General features: G+C 40.7%; 1 protein-coding gene across 2 annotated transcripts in view; it reads right to left on the reverse strand.

The window, feature by feature from the left end:
• Positions 1-22,006, reverse strand: part of agpat5 (1-acylglycerol-3-phosphate O-acyltransferase 5 (lysophosphatidic acid acyltransferase, epsilon)) — a 153,972-nt gene that overhangs the window by 92,410 nt on the left and 39,556 nt on the right. For both annotated transcript variants that reach the window (XM_069885223.1, XM_069885224.1), the window contains exons 4-6: positions 21,826-21,915; positions 18,471-18,561; positions 2,472-2,633 (exon numbers count right to left, since the gene is read on the reverse strand). In XM_069885223.1, coding sequence (XP_069741324.1) covers positions 2,472-2,633; positions 18,471-18,561; positions 21,826-21,915 — 343 coding nt within the window. The remainder of the gene's footprint in view (positions 1-2,471; positions 2,634-18,470; positions 18,562-21,825; positions 21,916-22,006) is intronic.

The following is a 22,006-nucleotide window of genomic DNA, read 5'->3' on the forward strand; positions in this document are numbered from 1 at the left end:
ATATGATGGCTAAATTTACATCCATTTCAATGAACATACTGTTAAATGAAAACAATTCACAATAGTAACAAATCACATCATGGGAAAAGTTATACGACAGTACAGAGGTCAACCAAATTATTTGCAGAACTTGCATTGATCTGAGTAAATACTGATTTCAATTTGTTCTTTTGCCAGACATGTCCAGAGAAAGCAATATTTTCATTCTGCTCTCCAGGAAAAAAAAATTGCCTTCTTAGTTCACGATATCCATGAATTTAATTATTCATTTTTCAGCCTTAGTGCATTGCTGGCAAGTCAGCATCTAATGTCCATTCCTAATTGCACTTGAGATGGTGGAGGTGAGCTACTATTTTAAAGCATAGTTAGTTCTTCTGATGAATATGCTTCGTAGCATTGCTCCGAGTCAGCTGCCCTTATCCTTCAAGGTCGAGATAATGGATAGTGAGAGGTCCTTCCAGTCAATGATATAAACTGCAGCTACTGTATCTTACTGCTGGAAGGAAGAAATATGTTGGGGGTTAATGAAGTACCCATCAAATGGGCTGCTTTGTTCTGGATAAGGTTCGATATTGTTGGAGCCACTCTCATCCAGGTAAGTGGAGAGTACTCCATTATATCCTTGGCATGCTTGTACATGGTGGCTAGTTGTGCAATGCCAGGATGTTCTCTCACTGTAATATCTCCTTACTAAGGTCCACTTCAAGGCAAAGTCGATCCACCTGAGCTTTTGAGTCAATGGTGATTTCAAGAATTTAAGAATATCGGTGATGCCATTCAAGGATAGGTGGCCATAAGATTCTTTTCTTGGAGACTGCCATTGCCTGGCATGTTGTGGCATTAATATTAAATGTCATTAACTAGCCTATGCTGGAATGTTGTCCTGGGCATGCTGCTTGTGGGAATAGAGTACTTCATTTGCAGAGGGGTTACAAATGGAATTGATCATTAGTAAACATTGACTCAAGCAGTCATGCCCAAGGCTGAGTTAACTATCTCTCACAACCACCTTCAATTTCTTATGACCCCAAATGTTGGGAGTGTTTTCCCATAGACTTCTGTTTTTCCAGTACTGTCAAATGCTGCCTTGATCAATGACAATTACTCTCTTGTCACTCTGGATTCAGTTCTTCAGTCATGTTTGGACCAAAGATGTGATGAGATCCAGAACAGAGTTATCTGGGCAATACCCAAAATGAGCATCAGTGAGTTGGTTAATGGTGACTAGGTGCTGCTTTCAAAGCACTGTTGATAACATTTTCCCTCATGATGTTGGTGACTTGAAAGCAGACTAATTGCATTACAAGGTCCCGCCTTTAGGTCAATTTCCTGGAATAGATTTAAATGTGATCCCAAATTACATAGATTGGGACTTCAATGGCAGAACCAGAACGAGAAACACAGAATTCCCCATGTTCCTGCTACCTGTACGTAAATCAGATGCAGCTGAGATACTGTATATGAAACTGCACAGAAATGAACAATAATCTGGCATAATACACCAAGAGGCTAGACCCAACCGAACCAGAACCCAGCATGCCCATGATGGTGCCTGTGCAATTCTGTTGTCAGCTTTCCATTTCAAATCTATTAATATTCGTACTTGATCGACACTGTGGAAGATGAGCAAATATAGACAATAAAAGAATGGGAGTTGAAAAATGATTATGCTACTCACAGTTATGATAAATTCAAGTTCAGTTTTTTAACATATGATGACATCCACAACCAGACGAAACTGTATTTCTCCAGACCACAGTGCACACACATACACATACACAATCACATATATACAGAAAGATGGAATTTTAAATGGATGTAAACATTTTGAACTTGTGCTCTGACAAAGCATTTAAGCCATTTGCAGAGGCTACAGCAAAAACATATTTCTGGATTCATGAAATAACTGAGCTGACCAAGGTGATGTATTGCATACTGATGTCCATCGTTTTAAAGCTCAAGGTGGAATTGGACTCAATGCTCTTCAGCATTAAGTACTACCGTGTCTGGAACCTTATAAATAAGTTTTGCTGACTGCAGACGCACGTTCCTCACCACCCCCCTCTCCCCATATCATTGGAAACATTGCTTCAAGTTGTAAAAAAAATAGAAAACATTTGGAGTTTATTTTAGCCAAGTCTTAACGTAGAAAGCAGTGAATGGTGCCGCTGTCCTCTCTGAAATATCACTGAATTCACATAGATAATACAAGCTGAATAAAAAATATATGTATTTTAATTGCTGAGCAGGTAATAATTTGTAATTAGAGGCAGCGAAGCTAACGTTTGTTCACATCAGGCCCCAGAAGTATTATCACATTTTGGTGAAGGAGACTGAACAGAAGACATTACGTGCACATGAGAAGTACCTCACTAAGAGGTACTTGATTTGATTTGCCAGCACATCTATTTTATGAAGGAGGCTTCAGGGTATCCGGTCTTATGAAGAGAACAACAGCTAAAGGTACTCACCTGGCATGGATGGAGCTGTTGCCCGTTGCCCATTACTTTTTATGGTTCCTTCATATGCTACTGTGATATCATACACTGCATCCAGGTGGCATCTCAAAGTATTGACAGCAATTCGTGTTGCCTTCACACGTGGAGACATGACATGTCTTAGCTCGGACAACCCTGAAAGTGAACAAGGATCTCGTTACAGCTGGAAGATTTTAATCTCAAGGCTCCATTCAACAGACAAAAGATTGTAATCCAATTTTGGAATAAAATTTATATCTGATGTTAATTCCTGCTCTGTCCAATTGGATAAAGACAGTTGTAAGGTTGACACAAAACATAGTTAACCGTAGATATGAAGAACAGTGAAACAAGGCAAGCAACACTCATGTCGTTTGCCAAACTACTTTACAATATTCCATTTTACTGATTCAGCATGAACCTGATTTTCATCTTATTTTAAGTATTACTGTCACAATATATGAAATTATAATGATTAAGAGTTTATCGTCATTCACACACGTAGATATGCACCTAAATTTTGACTTGCTGCACCCAAACAGGTACTTTTCTAAAAAAAAGAATGACAATAGTACACATTAAATGAATTCAAGGCAGCAGACTCCAAGGGCCCCACACAGGCTGTGGGCAACTTCCAGTCGGGGGACTGGAACAGGCTCAAAGGAACCAGGTATCGGAGTGGGGATTTGAGAGGGTGCTGAGGGTAAAGAGGGCTCCTGAAGGGCCTTGGGCACTGATTGTGTTGGAGGTTTGGATCTGGAGCTCTGGTTGCCAATGAATAGAACAGGAGTTTGCTGCTGCGGGAGTGCTGGAGGAGTATCTATGAACACTTGGTATCTCGGATGGGACTCACTTTTGCGTCTCTTTCTCTCTTACTGTGAGAAGTAGCGGGCACCACGAATAGTGACTGACTGCCTTACAGCAGTCAGAAAGAACATTTGTGTGATATTACATGTTCTGACTATTACATAACAATAAAGAAATCTTGAATCTTCACACTGAGATGCAGAAACAGCAATGCCTGAACTCGCAAACAACATTTATCTTAAAAGATCCATGCTTCAGCTTTTGAAGGTCTACTGGCTTTAAAACACTTAACATTTCTCAAGCCCTAAATGCCACCCTTATTCTAAACGATTGCTTATTTTTGCAAGTTTAAAGTTTATTGTAACAATTGTTCATGAGCAGCTGAGTGTGACTGAAAGGTTAAAGTGACGGCATACATCAAGTTGATCCTTAACTCAAGCTGTCAAGAATTCAACTTATTTCAACTACTTTATGATGCATAATAAATATAACACCACATCTCATTATTTCAAAAATCAAATCAGAATGCAATTTCAGATTCACACTATTTCTTTGGCTTGGCTTCGCGGACGAAGATTTATGGAGGGGGTAAAAAAGTCCACGTCAGCTGCAGGCTCGTTTGTGGCTGACCAGTCCGATGCGGGACAGGCAGACACGATTGCAGCGGTTGCAAGGGAAAATTGGTTGGTTGGGGTTGGGTGTTGGGTTTTTCCTCCTTTGCCTTTTGTCAGTGAGGTGGGCTCTGCGGTCTTCTTCAAAGGAGGCTATAATCAATTGATAATTCATAGCACAGTTACCTTCTTCCCCAGTGAAGAAATAGTAAATATTTTAGCCTGGAGAAATTATTCCCACATGAACCACAAGTGAAAATTTACATTGGCAAAATTGGCACATGAATGGCCTGAAAACTCCCCCTCTCTCCCTGCCCCCACCAACCTTACATTGTGAAGTCTAAGGGGATAGTTTCCTTTGTACATGTGAAAATAGATTTAAATAACATGCAAAACATTAAGACAAAGATGGGCATCAAGGTATGTGTGGCCATCATAGTTCATTGTGTTGCATTTATTAATGTTGTTGAACTCACAATCTGCAATGGCATCCAAATGTGTTTGCAATGGCCAGGAAAATCAACATGTCCCCTGCTGGCCACCATGCAACCATTCATAAAATGGACCAGAAAAACTATTATCACAATCTGTAAATATTGCTTCAATGTGTACATGTCACATCTATAGTACCTGGAAGTCATACAACCAATACTTCCCTTGATTCAGGCTGCCAGTTATCACTTTTGATAAAAGTATGTTGACGGTTTTGCCTACAGAAATGCATTGGCAAGTTTCAATCTTCTGCAAACCAAGTCCAAGACACGCATGCATTTTTGGAAAGATTCCTCACCAAGCAACTGTTTGTTTAACAGCAATATTTTGTTTATTATTTTTGAACAGCAGCCTAACAACCCCTGGATGTAACACAATTGATATCCATGTTAACTTCAATGAAATATTATCACTGTTGTAATATTAGAAATGTGACTTTTTTTTAAAAAAAGAAACAGAAACAATACACAATAGGTGCTGGAGTAGGCCAATTGGCCCTTCGAGCCAGCACTGCCATTTATTGGATCATGGCTGTATCTTTCTCTTTCAATAACCAATCCCAGTCTTATCCCCATAACCCTCAACTCCCCTGCCCACAAGAGCCTTATCCAACTCTAAACCTATCCAATGAATCTACCCCCACTACCCTCTGTGGCAATGCATTCCACAGATCCACAACTCTCTGGGTAAAACAATTTCTCTTCATTTCTGTGTTAAATGCCCTTCCCTGTATTCTTAAAATATGCCCTCTCGTTCTAGTCTCTCCCATCATTGGGAACATGTACTCACCCTGTCAAGCCCTTTGATAATCCTAAATACCTCAATCATGTCGCACCTTATCCTTCTAAACTCCATCACATATAATCCAAGTCTTTCTAACCTATCCGCATTGACAATCCTGCCATCCCGTGAACTAACCTTGTAAATCTGCGCTGCATTCCCTCTATAGCAAGCATGTCCTTTCTTAAATATGGGGACCAGAACTGGACGCAATACTCCAGGTGAGGTCTCACCAGGGTCCTGTACAACTGCAAGAGGGCTTCTCTACTCTTATAGTCCAATCCCCTCTTTAAGAAAGCCAACATACCGTTCGCCTCCTTCACCGCTTGCTGAACCTGCATGCTAGTTTCAATGACTGGTGAACAAGTACGCCCAGATCCATTTGCTTTACCCCACTCCCTGGCTTAACACCATTTAAATAATATTCTGCTCTCTTGTTTCTTTCTCCAAAATGGACAACCTCGCATTTACTCACATTAAACTTCATCTGCCATTTCGCTGCCCACTTCCCTAACCTGTCCAAGTTCCTCTGCAATTTCCTGACATCCTCCTCGCACTTCACACTACCGCCCAGTTTAGTGTCATCTGCAAATTTGCACATGTAGTTATTAATCCCCCTCATCCAAATCATTTACATAAATGATAAACAAGTGAGGATCCAACACCTATCCCTGCGGGACCCCACTCGTCACACCCTGCCATCCCGAAAATGATCCGTTTATCCCAACCCTTTGTTTCCCATTTCTCAACCAACTATCTATCCATGAGAGTACCCTACCCCCAATACCATGCCCCTTGATTTTGCTAACTAGCCTCCTGTGTGGGACTTTATCAAAGGCTTTCTGGAAGTCCAAGTACACCGCATCCACTGGCTCTCCCGAATCCATCCTCCGTATTACGTCCTCAAAAAATTCCAGATTAGTCAAGCAAGATTTTCCTTTAAGGAACCCATGCTGACTAGCACCGATATTATTATTCTTTCCGAAGTGTTCTGCTATTTCTCCTTTATTGATGGATTCTAATATCTTCTCCACCACCAACGACAGGCTGACCGGACTATAATTTCCCGTATTTTCTCTCCCTCCCTTCTTAAAAAGTGGTACAACATCGGCCACTCTCCAGTCTGCAGGCACTTCCCCGGAATCTAAAGAACTTTGGAAAATGTCAACTAGTGCTTCCACACTTTCCAGAGCAACCTCTCTAAGCTCCCTGGGATGCAGCCCATCAGGCCCAGGGGACTTATCAGGCCTCGGTTCTAACAATTTACTCACAACCACCTGCTTCTGGATCTGAATATCCATCAGATTCTCTGTTTCCTTTGGTAATTTTACCGTCCCTAGATACTGCTTGACCCCTACTCTGATAATAATCTATATCCTCCTTGGTGAAAACAGATGCAAAGTAATTGTTAAATGCCTCATCCAGCTCCATGTTCCCATTGATAATTTTACCTTTCTCCATTTTTAAGGGCCCAATTTTGGCTCTAACCAATTTCTTCCTTTTAACATAACTGAAGAAGCTTTTGCTATCTCATTTTATATTACTTGCCAATTTACCCTCGTACTTCATTTTCCCCTCCCAAATGACTTTCTTAGTTTCTCTCTATTGTGGTATGTAACTGCTTTTCTTAGGGGTTTTATGAATAAATATCGAGCTGGTCACTGCAATAAAGACTGCTCTTCAACAGTGCCTTGGAATCATTTCTTATCCACTGAAGAGCAACAGACAGAAATTCAGTTCACCATTGCAAGAGAAAAGTGACACAAATGAGGCTGCAGCACTTTCTCAGTATTGGAAGAGCATCAGCCTGGATGACCAAGGGTAAAGAACTTGGGCAATCATTATTTTTTCTGTGATGAGACCCTACATTTACAGAGAAGAAACCAAACAAGAAAGAAACTGATTTCATTTTCTTCCATTTCTATATGGCTTGTTTTCAAAAATTGCCATCAATATTTACCCTGAGTAGTGGATGCACCACAGTCCTCCTTAGGATCTGTGAAATTGTTTCACAATGTAATTAAACTGCCTCCATTCCCCAAAACAGTTATCAAAATCAGTTATCCAATTTTGCATAGAGATTCTCTGAAACAAAATCATACTTCAAAGTATTTTCTGACTTTTTTTTATAACGAGGAATCTCAGAAAAGCCTCAGAACTCCTCTAACAATACCAATATCTCAATGAAAGATTCACAAGTCCTGTGTGATACCCAAGGGTATTGTTTTTTCACGCCAATATCGCACACACGCATATAATGCACAGATGTATTAGTCTAAATTCTGACTGGCAAAAGCAACTTGCATGAGACAAAGCTCATACCAGCATGTGCCACAGTTAATCTCCCACAAATAATACCCAATGAACTTCTCCCAAAGGTGTCAATTGCCCATTATATAGGTGATTTCCTGTTGCAACACATTAACAAGCTTTGGAGAGAAATCAATAAAATAGATTGAAGACAGGCTTCAGAGTTGAGCAGGATTTTAATTCTAATGTTGTATCAAATCAGGGATACTTGATATGTTAATCACCATCTCCCTCAGGAACAGGCCTAGAGGCTGGCTATAAGCATGATCCTAAAAGGCTGCTCTTGTGTTCCATTCACTTTGAGTGGCGCCTCACAGTACCCTCCGGAGCCGATGGAGGTTGGGCTACTGGTGCCGTAGTGCCACCCACCAAGTCAACGTCATTCCTACGTGCCGAGTTGTCGACGTTTTTAAAATCCTGCGTCTCAGGCAGACGAAGTCACCGCGATGTCAACAGCCTGCCCCTAGCCAGCCGCTTGCAGTGGCATTACTTTCATGCTCAGTGGCAGAGCTCTGTACTGACACTTCCCCTGAGAGAATTTGCAGTCGGCACCTTGGAACCGGCCACACGGTGCATTCACGGAGGTAAATCTCCTGACGAAAGGATGGAGAATCTCCACCTTTACACTCAGGGTTTTTGTCTGTATGAAAGGGCCTATTGATAAGGTGCACTGCCTGAGCCAGATGTCCTGTTTATAGGAATACCATGGCATTCAGTACCAAGAGATATTCCCAAAATCAAACTGTGCCCATTCCTTCACTGGTGCTATGACATTCCCATGCTCGCTATAAATTACCAGGGCATTTTTTCCCTTGGCCCCCATTAATTATGCACATTCTTTCAATGCCACTATTATATTCCCACGCTTGCTATAAATTGTAGGCGTTCTTTCAACATTAAAAATATTCCCGTATAGCATACCTGGTTTGTAAAATACGGTAATCGTTTCCCATGAAGGTCAATTGCCTCAAAGTTGATTTATCTCAGCAACATCCGCCATCTACAACAGAATCCCACCAACAGAAAGATTTTCTCCCCTCTCTGCTTTCCATAGAGATCGCTCTTCGCCCCCCCCCCCACTCCGTGACACCCTCATCCACTCATCAATCACCCTCTTAGTACCTATCTTAATGACCACAATAAGTGCTACACTTGAACTCACATCTCCTCCCTCACCACTATTCAGGCCCCAAACAGACCTTCCAAGGGAAGCAAGACTTTGCTTGTGAATCTGTGGAGGTCATTTACAGCATCTGGTGCTCCTAACTTGGCCTCCTCTACATCTGGGAGAGTGGACAGAGACTGGGTGATTGTTTTGTTGAGCATCTTTAATTACTCTGACTGCTACAATAGCAAGGACTTCCCAGTGGCCAAGCACTTTATATCCTGAAACACCACTATAAACATTTAACAGTCTGTAGTTTTTTGAGGAAATTAACAGGGTCTGTTAAGTACAAAATTACATCATCTGCCATAACTTAATTTTAGGATTTGTCTGACCTACTTTATATCAGGATCCTGTCTAATTGCTTCAGCTAGAGGCTCAACAGCCAAGACAAAGAGTCCTGGAAACAAATGACAGCCCTGTCGACTCGATCTACTCAAGGGAAACGCTGTCGAGTTCTATTAGTGGCAACCTTGGCCCGGAGTTTATGATTGAGGGTTTTACCCAGTTAATAAGCAACTGCCCAAACACAAACTCGGCCAAGATTTCAACCAATACGGCCATTCCAGCCTCTCGAAGGCCTTTTCAGCATCCAAAGCTACAGCAGTACTAGGCTCAGTCTTAGTTTTTGCATAGTGGATAATATAAATTATTAGCTGGCTGACATTTCAAAATAAAGCCACTCTGGCTGGTCTGGATTTATTAATTTTGACAAACATTGGCCAAGCCTGTTAGCCAGGGCCTTAGAGATCAATTTATAGTCTAAATTTAATAATGAAATGGGCTGAAATGAAAAACACTTTAATGGGACTTTATATTTTTTACGACTCAGTTATTATGGCAGTAGAGAATGCTAAGTTAAGTACATCCATGATGAGAGGGATGAGAAAATCCTTAAATTCAAGAGCTATCCTTCTTAGCCCTCTGCCCTGTCATTTCTCAGCAGATTCTGGTAGGATCTACCTATTATCTCTTATCTGTTAGCCTGTGTTCCACCCCCTTCCCCCACCTTTTTATTCAGTTGACTGCCTGATTTTTGGCGCCCTGATGCAGAGTTCAGGCCTGAAACGGTGATTGCATCTTACTTCCTGTGGAATGCTGCGTGACCTGCTAAGTTTCTCCAGTGCTTTCTGGAACTGCACTACAACATTTGGATTTTCTTGTTCATCACATTAAAGTCAACTCGGGTCAGTGGTCTCTTTACTAAGAGAAGTTACATTTGAATGGCTGCTCTATCACTGTGTGAACACAGACAGACCTGGTATTTTTCCTCCTTCAAATGGAGATAAACTCAATGTTGTCAACTGATAGCTGTTTACTGGTGGTTTTCATTGGATTAAAAAAAACTACAGTCGCTCACCTGCTGTCAACCCAACCATAGAAACAAAACCAAGTCTTTCAGACCATATGAGAGATACGTATCATATGTTATTAACAGAAAGAAGATAATATTATTGAAAGGGGAAGGATCATTGGAAAAAGCACAATCTTCGAGATCAGAAGATTAATCTAATCTAATAGACTGGCCAGTTGATTTCAAACCTGAATTGATGGGCATATGGACAATGCCTTTGCAACCAGCAACCCCAAAGCAATTTCATCCCCTTCCTCAAACACATTGCTCATCTCAAACAGAACAAAACTCTTCTTGGCCCATTTTGTTCTCAACTTGTAGTTCTGATGGTAATAAAAAGTCTGCAGATCAACTTCATCATCTCACCTGTCCCTTGCCCTCCCTCAACTTATTTTTTTTATTGAACTCTTCATCCATGTCCATTTGCTCGCAGATGAGCTACTGCAAAGCTCTATTTAATTATCTGTAATCAACTGACTTAAAACATTGCTTGTTTTCAAACCCGCACCATATCCCATGGGCCATCACCCCAACATGCTGAATGTCACTTCATACACTCCTAAAATTCTAAAATTCTCCATCATCCTTGGTTAAACCCCATTGCTCACATGCAAAGTAAGAAAATCAGGGGATATATTATTTGGATCTCCCCTTCTTACCAAACCAATTTGCTGAAGAACACTGACATCACGTGGACCTTTGCTGCTTTTCATATTGGGCAGCATGTTCAGTGTAGCAGTTAGTGCAGGGCTATTACAGTGGTAGAGACCTGGGTTTGAATCCCGTGCTGCCTGAAAGGTGTTTGCACATTCTCCCCGTGACCTCCATGGTTTATTTTTCTGGCTTTTGGTTTCCACGTTCCAAAGACATACGGGTTTGGTAGGTTAATTGGTTGTAACTGAGAGGCATTGTTTCATGAGCCAGAAGGACTGTATCATTAAAATTAATTATCTTCACATGAGTGAATTTCTGGTTGGAATACTGAGCTAAACCAGAAGAGTGATGGTGAGAGTTCCCTATCGTTCAACATGTGATCATTCAGTACACTATTGTACAAGTACAAGTTGTTCTGAATCAACAGCTCAGTTTGAAAACCGTTACCCAATCACTGTGAATAATACAAGTTACTGTGATACCCAACATTGTCAGTGACCCATGTATTCAAATAAAATACAAATTGGATGTACAATTACACCGTTGTCCTATGGCATAAGACAGATCTGTATTCAAGTTTACAAACATCTTAATATTGGTGTAAGTTATTTGTCAAAGAAAACAATAGTGGGAAGTGAAGTGTCAAAATAATGATGAAGCCAATGACGTGATGCACAAGCACAGTTCAATTTCACATAGAAAACAGGAATTAATTGTTATATTAATTGACAGTATTTGCCTATTGCGGTTTATTCATGGGATCCACAAAATATGTATGTCTCCAGAGTAAAATAGGATTCACAAGGAGATTGATTTTATTGGACAATAATAATCCAAAATTAATGTATGTTCCTGTCAGGATCAAAGGTATAGGGAACCTCGGTTTTTGAGGATATTGGGGATCTGGTTCAGAAAAAGAGAGAGGTGTACAACCAGCATTGGCAACATGGAGCAAATGAGGTACTTGAGGAGAATAAAAAATGCAAGAAAAACCTCAAGAAAGAAATCAGGACGCTGAAAGAAGACATGAGGTGGCTTTGACCGACAATGTGAAGGAAAATCCTAAGCATTCCTACAGGAATATTAAAAGCTAAAGGATAGTAAAGGACAAAATTTGTCCCCTCGAAGATCAGGGTGGTCAGCTTTGTACGGAGCCAAAGAGATGGGGGCGATCTTAATTTTTTTTCATCAGTATTTACTCACGAAGTGGGCACAGAATTGTGGGAAGGAAGGAAAACAAGCAGTGAAGTCATGGAACCTAAAAAGATTAAAGAGGAAGAAGTGCTTGCTATGCTAATAGAAATAAGCATAGATAAATCCCCAGAGCCTGACAGATATTACCTTGGACCATGAGGAAAGCTAGTGCAGAAGTTGCAGAGGCTCTGGCAGAAATATTTAAAATGTCCTTAGCCAAGGGTGTGGCGTCAGAGGATTGGAGGGTAGTTCACGTTGTTCCATTATTTAAAAAAGGCTCCAAAAGTAACCCTGGAAATTATAGGCCAGTGAACCTGACATCAGTAGTAGGTAAATTATTGGAAGGTGTTCTAAGAGATCATACAATTATTTGGATAGCCAGGAACTGATTAGGGATAATAAACATGACTTTGTGAACAGTAGGTCATGTTTAACCAATCACAGTTTATCAAGGAGGTTACCAGGAAAGTTGACGGCTGTGGATATTGTCTATATTACTGGTTCTCAACCTTTTCCTTTCCACTCACATACCACTTTAAGTAATCCCTGTGCCATAGGTGCTCTGTGATTAGTAAGGGATTGCTTATGGTGGGATGTGGGTGGAAAGAAAAAGTTTGAAAACCACTATTTTAATTGTACCTCATTGACTCATTCTGTGCACAGTTTCAGAACTCCAAAGAAAATGGGCCAATAACTATTTTTCTCAAGCAAAATATTTCAGTAATATTGGATCTAGATCTAGTGGTTCTCAATCTTCCCTTCCCACTCACACCCCACCTTAAGCAATTCCTTACTAATCATAGAGCACCTACGGGATAGGGAATACTTAAAGTGGAATGTGAGTGGAAAGAAAAAGGTTGAGAATCAAGGTTACATGGACTTTAGTAAGGCCTTTGAAAAGAGAGGTTTGTCAGGAAGGGTCAGACACTAGATATTCATGGTGAAGTAGTGAACTGGATTTAACGATGGCTGGACAGGAGAAGCCAGAGAGTAGTGACAGAAGACTGCTTCTCAGATTGGAGGCCTGTGACTACTGGTGTGCCTCAGGGATCAGTTCTGGGACCATTGATGTTTGTCATCTATGTCAATTATCTGGATGATAATGTGGTAAATGGGATCAGCAAATTTGCAGATGACACCAAGATTGGAGGTGGTGTGGACAGCAAAGAAGGTTTTTAAAGCTTGCAGAGGGATCTGGACCAGCTGGGAAAATAGACTGAAAAATGGCAGATGGAATTTAATGCAGACAAGTGTGAGGTGTTGCATTTTGGAAGGATAAACCAAGAAACAACAAACACCGTAAATGGTCGGGTACTGAGGATTGCAGTAGAAGAGAGGGATCTGGGAATACAGATATATAATTCCCTGAAAGTGGTGTCACAGGTGGATAGGGTTGTAAAGAGATTTTTTGGCATATTGGCCTTCATATAAATCAAAGCATTGAGAATAGGAGTTGGGATGTTATGTTGAAGACATTGATGAGACCAAATTTGGAGTATCGCGTGTAGTTTTTGTCATCTAACTACAGAAAAGATATAAGATAAAAAGGTGCAGAAAATATTTACTAGGATGTCACCCGGACTTCAGGAACTGAGTTACAGGGAAAGGTCAAACAGGTTAGGACTTTATTCCCTAGAGCATAGAAGTATGAGGGGAGATTTGATAGAGGCATCTAAATTATGAGGGGGATACACAGAGTAAATGTAGATCGGCTTTTTCCATTGAGGGTAGGTGAGCTGCAAACCAGAGGACATGGATTAAGGGTGAAAGGGGAACATGAGTGGAAACTTCTTCACAAAGAGAGCAGTGGGAGTATGGAATGAGCTTGCAGCTGAAGTGGTAAATGTGGGCTTAATTTTACCATTTAAGAAGAATTTGGACAGGTATATGGATGGCAGAGGTATGGAGGGCGATGGACTGCATGCAAGTCAGTGGGACTAGGCAGAGAAATGGTTTGGCACAGACTAGAGGGGCCAAGATGGCCTTTATCTGTGCTGCGATTGTTTATTTTTTTTTAAAATTACAGATAGTATTTAAATATTTCAAAAATATTTGAAAGTACAAAAGTTGGTAGTTAAATTGGAGCCTTGATCCACATTTGCAAGGAGTCTTGTTCAACTCTGATTAAACAAGGGAAGAAGCTCAGTGTGGGGACAAAAAAATCATTCAAACTAACATTACATTTTAACAACTTTTATGGGAAAGGGTTTCAGCCAAACTCCAGCAATTCATGAGAATGTTGACTGGGGAACATTGAGAAGAACATGGAATGTGGAAATAAGAATCAGAAATTTGAACTTTGGAATGATACTTGGGAGAACAAGGATACATCTTTGAAGCAAGCTACAAAGAAAAAAAGGCATTTTATTGCAATGGAGGAAATGGTATGGGGAGATGGGGGTGATCAGTGGTTGTGCTCTGACATTTTCTGAAAAGTATTTGAAGTGCAAATTTGAATTCTGTTGACTTTAAACTGAATCAGTTCACTATTGTTAAATATAGATATTCTTAATACTGAGGTCCTCCATCAGCCAGCTCCCCACCATGACTACTAGCCCCCCCACATCTCCATCGGGCACACAAAACTCAAAACGGTCAACCAGTTTACCTATCTCGGCTGCACCATTTCATCAGATGCAAGGATCGACAACGAGATAGACAACAGACTCGCCAAGGCAAATAGCGCCTTTGGAAGACTACACAAGAGTCTGGAAAAACAACCAACTGAAAAACCTCACAAAGATAAGCGTATATAGAGCCGTTGTCATACCCACACTCCTGTTTGGCTCCGAATCATGGGTCCTCTACCGGCATCACCTACGGCTCCTAGAACGCTTCCACCAGCGTTGTCTCCACTCCATCCTCAACATTCATTGCAGCGCTTTCATCCCTAACGTCGAAGTACTCGAGATGGCAGAGGTCGACAGCATCGAGTCCACGCTGCTGAAGATCCAGCTGCGCTGGGTGGGTCACGTCTCCAGAATGGGGGACCATCGCCTTCCCAAGATCGTGTTATATGGCGTGCTCTCCACTGGCCACCGTGACAGAGGTGCACCAAAGAAAAGGTACAAGGACTGCCTAAAGAAATCTCTTGGTGCCTGCCACATTGACCACCGCCAGTGGGCTGATATTGCCTCAAACCGTGCATCTTGGCACCTCACAGTTTGGCGGGCAGCAACCTCCTTTGAAGAAGACCGCAGAGCCCACCTCACTGACAAAAGGCAAAGGAGGAAAAACCCAACACCCAACCCCAACCAACCAATTTTCCCCTGCAACTGCTGCAACCGTGTCTGCCTATCCCGCATCGGACTTGTCAGCCACAAACGAGCCTGCAGCTGACGTGGACATTTACCCCCTCCATAAATCTTCGTCCGCGAAGCCAAGCCAAAGAATACAAGAAACAATAAATTATGCCATTTAGCAACGTCCTTTGAAAATGTAATTTTTGTAAGAAAAATAGGAGTTCATGGGCTACAAGGAGGGCAAGGTTTAAAATGATCGTGGAACAGGCTTATTTTGGACGGCACAACATTGTGGGCAAGGGCCTATGCTGTAAATCAAGTAAATCAGCAAAAATTGCACTTCAAATTTCACTTCAAACAAAAATTCAGTAGCATCATCACTCAAGTGCCAAATATTGCTAAAGTAGAGAGTCCAGCCTGACACAGAGGGAAAATGAAAAGATCAAAGATTTCCATATGGAAAGATATTCCACAGGTCCTTAATCATCCATTGTTACTTAGCAATGGCACGGGTTTTTAAATTCTCAGTAGTCAACTCCAGACGTGTGCCAAATTTTGGTAACTTGATCCTAGTTCTCAGTGAAGTGCTTTTACTGCTCCGATAAGCATGCTCTGTAATGCTAAGAATTGGCAGTGGAGAACTACTCGAGGCTCCTTTGTTCAGTGTGATATATAGAATTTTCTTTTTCCCTTACAGGATAAACAAATCATAATTAAGTTCAGTGATTCTGGGATAAGTAATGCAGTCGCCACAATGAAATGCTGATAAAAATTTTAAGTTCAAGAGAAACTGAAAATATGTTATGTTGTTATTGCTGCTTATACCCTTGTGAAAGGGCTTCGATATTCAATGAAAAATGCCTCGTAACAAATATCATGGTTTTTTTTCCATTACCATGCACTAAAACAGAAAAGAGTCGTCACTATGGGTTATGACAAAACATGCAAAACCGCAGAGACAAATGCAAAATACAAAGCAGTCTGACGACAAATTAATACCAATGATGCCCATTTTTTTCCACCAAAAGCACAAAAAAACTCATCTTGCTTGGGGTCATAATAACTAAATAACCTTGAGATTAAGCGTAAAGGATTAGATATTTCAGTCTTCTATCAGTTGCTCAAGCCTCTCCTGAGAAAAATGCCATTTTGGAGTAAAATGGTTTTTCCTCTCGCAGCCAACAATCTGAGTTGTTGACAAGGGCCCAGTAAGAGCAAGGTGACCTGTCACAATGACTATCGGCTTGTGGCATTGACATCTACTGTGATGAAGTGCTTTGTGAGATTGGCTATGTGCCACATCAACTCTCATCTCAGGACCAACTTCAATTCTCCTATCGTCACAACAGGTCAACAATAGATGATATCTTGCTGGCCCTCCACTCTGTGTTAGATCACCTAAATCATAGGAACACCTACGTCAGATGATTAAACTAAAAGATCTGGGATTCTGTCCATGCCTCTGCAACTGTATCTTGACTTCCTCATCGGCAGACCCCAATCAATGCAGATCGGCAGCATCACCTCCTCTTCACTGACCGTCATATATACCAAGGGCAGCCAAGGCTTAGTCTCCTACTCCCTGCAAACTCATGACTGTGAAGCCAAGTACAGCTCCAACACTATCTACACATTCATTAACAACAACACCATGGTCAGAATTACTGGAGCTGATGTCAGAATACAGGAAAAATCTTGCTCTCAATGTAACCAGGACCAAGGAGCTTATTGTTGATTTTAGGAAGTAGACGCCAAGAGACCACACACCTGTCTGAATTCATGGGGTGGAGGTGGAAAGAGTCAGAATCTTCAAGTTCCTGGGTATCCATTTTTCCCCCAAGATTTCTTCTGGAATCAGCACATTGGGACATCCATGAAGAAGGCACATCAACCCCTCTACTTTCTAAGGAGGTTGAGCAGATCTGGCCTGTAAAGTATTCTGATCAAACTTCCACAGGGGCACTGTGGGAAGTATATTGACTAGCTGCATTACAACCTGGTTTGGGAATTTAAATCTATAGAAGGTAGCAAATGCAGCAAGGTCCTTCACAGTCTTCGACCTCCTATCCATCGCACACATCTATGTGAGGTGCTGCATCAAGAAGGCAGCCATCATAAAGGACCCCATCACTCTGATCACAAATTCTTCTCACTGCTACCTTCAGAATCAGAATTTATCGTCATGAAAACATCACAAAATTGAGTGCTTTGCAGTAACATCACAGTACAAACTTTCATATTATAACCATTGTACAACAAAAAATATAAATAAAATAAAAATAATAGTGCACGAAAAGTGTCTGTGGTTCAATGATTATTCAGGAATCTGATGGCAGTGGGGAAGAAGCTGTCCTTGTGCCACCGAGTGCTCGTATTTAGGCTCCTGTACCTTTTCCCCGATGGTAGCAGAGAGAAGAGGGCATGGCCTGGGTGGTGGATGTCTTCGAGGATAGAGGCTGCTTTTTTAAGACACTGCCTCATGTCGATGCCTGTGCCGCCCAATTAACCAGTGGGAGGAAGCCGGAGCACCCCCACACAGACACCGGTAAAACGTACAAACTCCTTACAGAGTGGGATTTGAACCTCGTTAACTGTGCCATAACTGTTTTTTCCTTCCCTCCCCAAGTATTTGTTCAGCTGCAGCAAGAACTGTGGTGCATATATACCAAGGGTGACCAAACTTGCTTAAAGTAAGAGCCACATATAATAAACGTTAGATGTTTAAGAGCCACAAGACATGAAAAAAAAATTACATTCACGTTTTTATTCTTACTCGCACATTTTAATACAAAAATTTCATATAAACATTAAGAAATACATGTATGTACCATATTTGAAGGCATAGAAGCCCACCCATTTTTTCCCCCTCCCAAAAAAATTATATTGGTTTCAATAATCAAAAAGTACAGATCATATTCGTTTAATCGTCGAATTTTGTGAACCAAATTTTTGGGTAAAATTTATGGAGTTAATTATTACACACATACAACGGTTTACTGCCACAAGTACCTGAGTCATTCTAGCTGTCAGGAGCTCTTATGGGCGACCGGCAGTGATCAGGTGGTAAGTTCATGTTCAAGACGTTGGGAGCTCGGGTGGGCAGGAGCCCGTGGCGTTGGGAGCTGGGATAGGTGGGCAGCGAGAGCTTTAGGAGCCCTGGCGGGTGAACGGCCTGGATCATACTTACACTCTGCTAATTTCATTGCCTGCAGTACATCCACATTCACCATAATCACGCAATCGCAAGCCAGGCCCACTAACACAACAAAAATACTTCGGTGAGCCACACATTCATGGCAATGCCAAATGAGACTTGATATATACAGTATGATATGTACACAACAGTAAACTTTTTCTCATCATCAAATACCAATACAACCTCACCTTCTTTACGAGCATAGGCCTGACTTGCTGCAATCAATTGTGGATAATCTGGGTTGTAACGTGTTCCTTCTGGGAAAATCACAAGATACGTCTGAAGAAGAGAATGAAAACTTGTTAAAATTTGCTCAGATTTAAATTAAAAGAGAGAAACTGAAGAAGTCTGTCAGGAGAGGGACAGATGGACAATAGGAAAGTCAACAGCAAAACTGGGAGAGAGAAAGAAGCAGAGCTTTCTTTTTAGGGAAGATACCTTTAATCTGCCACTGAGGAGTTCAATGCCAACAGATTCAAATAATTACATTCCAAGGGCAAGTCACTTAGTTATTTTATTGTGCATCCTTCCATTAATGTGGCTGAAATATGACCCGCACGTCTTACACATTCAAAATCCCAATGCATCCCATAATGTCAATGTTCACAGTAGACATTTAAATTAATGACACAGCAGGATAGAAGCCCATTCTGGCCACTGAAACCTGTGCCACCCATTTATGGGGTTGGTAGGTTAATTGGGTGTACGTTTTGGTAGAAAGAAACCAGAGCACCCGGAGAAAACCCTTCACAGGTCATGGGGAGAATGTACAAACTCCTTACACAGGGCCGGATTCAAACCTGGGTTGATGGCACTGTGATTTTGCATTCTATCACCCCAGTAAGTGGCAAAGTGAATATTTTTCAACTATGGAAACCTTCATCCTTGGTATTGGGCAAAAGGTGACAGGAACATAATGAAGAATATACACCCAAAGCTTGAGTACACATCATCATTTTTCAAATGCTGCAAATAGGCTGAACAGTACAATGCATCTATTTCTCAAGGTGATTACAAATTCTATATTCCAGTCTGGCTGCAGTATTGTGTGGGATGGTAGGTGCAAAGTATCAGACCAAAAGTCAACACAGAGGATCATCAAAATGTCCAAGAAGATCAGTGGGGTCTTCCTTTCCTCCACTGATGACATTTATTGTCAGTGTTGCTTAAATAGGGCTCATGGAATTTTAGAAGACCATTTCCATACAGCATATAGTATCTAAGACCCACTACCATCAATGAGATGGCACAGGAGCATCAAAATCAGGATTGCAAGCTGGAAAATAGCTTCACCCCATAGGGTGTGAGATGGATGAACTGTATCCTGCAATTAGCAAACCATCCCTAACTATTTATATATATTTCTTTCATATTTTATCTTCATACATAACTGTGATTATTATGTACTGTATATTGTGTGCTTACAGATGATAATAAACAAACTCTAACAGAGAAAATACCACGCATGCATGAAACACTCTTCTCCAGCCAGGCCTCCATCAAACTTCCACAGTTTAATAACCCAATGGAAATGAATCTCTGATGGAATTTCCCCACAACTATCATCATTGCTGCCAAATCCCAAAGTTCCAGAAAAACCTCACTTTTGCATGTAGTCTCCAGAAAGCAAAACACCTTCCAGGCATAAACCCCACACCATAACATACTGATTGTACATTTTGATCGAGATTTGCAAGCAAATTATCTGGAATATTTTATGGTTGACATCAAAGCACATCCCAAGTATTCATGGACTTGACAAAATAGCGAAGATGGAGGACTGATGATTTAGTGACAGTCGGAAACCTCAAAAAAATTACTGGTGGAAGACAATTTGGCAAATGCCATATATCAATTCAAATGTTTCATGATTCGGTCTTTCATTGGAACCATAGGATAAAGTCATCTGGCAGGAACCATGAAGCTGAACATAAACCAAAGAGTTTGTTTCATTCATTTTACAATTAATAGCCCTGTTAAACTTGTATTACATGACAATGTGCAGGATTCTGGCAAATGTACAACTTCTGCAAAAAGTGGGGCAATTGGTGTTGAATGAAGGAATGGGCCCATTGATCATCTCCACACTGTAACAAATCATGTGCAGTACTTATTTCAGTAAACTTGATGAATATGCATCGACTTTCTATACTTCAAGTGTTTAACATACAGCAACTTTACTGCAGTGGCCAGAATACCTTTAAGAAGTGAAAACACAAACACAAGAGACCAGCAATCACTGCCCTTTAGAGTTTAGGATCACATTTGAATCCTTATTAAGATTGCAGCTTAGCAATTACCTCCAGATGTACTCAGCAATTTCAAACGTGCTCCAAAATCTGTTGCCCAAGTACTAGCAGGGCCAATTGCCACAACAAACAAGGTAAATTACAACTTTGAGACGTTGTGGTACATTGACTTCACTAAAGCAGTATCTCACCAGCTCATATGCTTGTACTGTGAATACAAAGAGAGCCCACTGTAGAATTTGTATCTAATCTATGCATTTTTAGGATATTAGTTACTGATTGTAAATTAACTATGAAGTCTTACACCCTTGAGATTTTAATTGATATTTGAGGATTCAATATTTCAAAACCTTCTTCCCCTCATTATTTCTGCCGAATTCAGCTCACCTTACATCACTTTCTTTTCCTGATGGAACATGCTTTTGCTCATTCTGACTCATTGTACATGGATTATTATGTAATGCTTTCAGATGCTTGGTGAAGGAATTACACAGCTGCTTGCTCTTTTCACTCAAATTCCAACTTCCATGGAGAGGGTTCTATGTTATTTCCAGCTCAAATTTCCATCAGCTTGCAGCAAGATACACGACTCAGATCAAGGCAAAATGGCCATCATTCACTGAGCACTTACACAACATTTGGGGCCATGAGAATCAAAAACAAAATAATCCAGGGCAGAAAGCTCTTGGCAAAGTCGCAAAGAATAAAGTTTCACTTCTGCAAAGCCCCAATCATGACTTAGTTTGTTAATTCGACCTCTTCACGACACTCCAGCACCATAACATCCTTCCAATACTTTCCTAATAACGTGCTATGCTCACTAAAATATTGAAAATAGCCCACAATCCAAATCAAAAGGAAGCTGCTATCATTTAGAGTTATTTGGTCATTAATCAGTCTAATGTAAATAACACTGGAAATATCTTCATTTAGTTGCGTACTTCAGATCAAATGAAAAATTAATTCCATCTGATCTTCAAGAACATAACTACTTATAACCTTTCTGAAAACCGCATTAAGATTGCACCCAGGCACTATTAAGTACTGGAAGTGGAGTGGTAACATTACAAAATACACAAAGTAAATTTTCTCTTATGCCATAAAACTCCAAGCAATTGGACAGGAAAATTTCAAAATTAGAGTGTTAGGAACAAGTTATCACTCACGTATGTACACAAACAGGCTTATTAGAAAAAAGCTTGCAACAATCAGTATCGCTTACAACGAAATGCAAAATTAACTAACTTTAACCAATATCAATCCATCAGAATATAAACAATACTGAAATACTTACAGGGGTGTCTGATCTTATCTGTTGTTGCAGTTTATTAGTCATTACCTCTTCACTAAATTTAGCACTTCGCTTGACATATATTCCTCCATGCTAAAATATGACATGCAAAACAAATTATTGCAAGATTCATTTGGTTTCATAATTTTTAAATACAACCAATTACACAAGTGATTGATTGCTA

Source organism: Narcine bancroftii, chromosome 6 (assembly GCF_036971445.1).
Source record: "Narcine bancroftii isolate sNarBan1 chromosome 6, sNarBan1.hap1, whole genome shotgun sequence".
In the NCBI taxonomy this organism is placed as follows: domain Eukaryota; kingdom Metazoa; phylum Chordata; class Chondrichthyes; order Torpediniformes; family Narcinidae; genus Narcine; species Narcine bancroftii.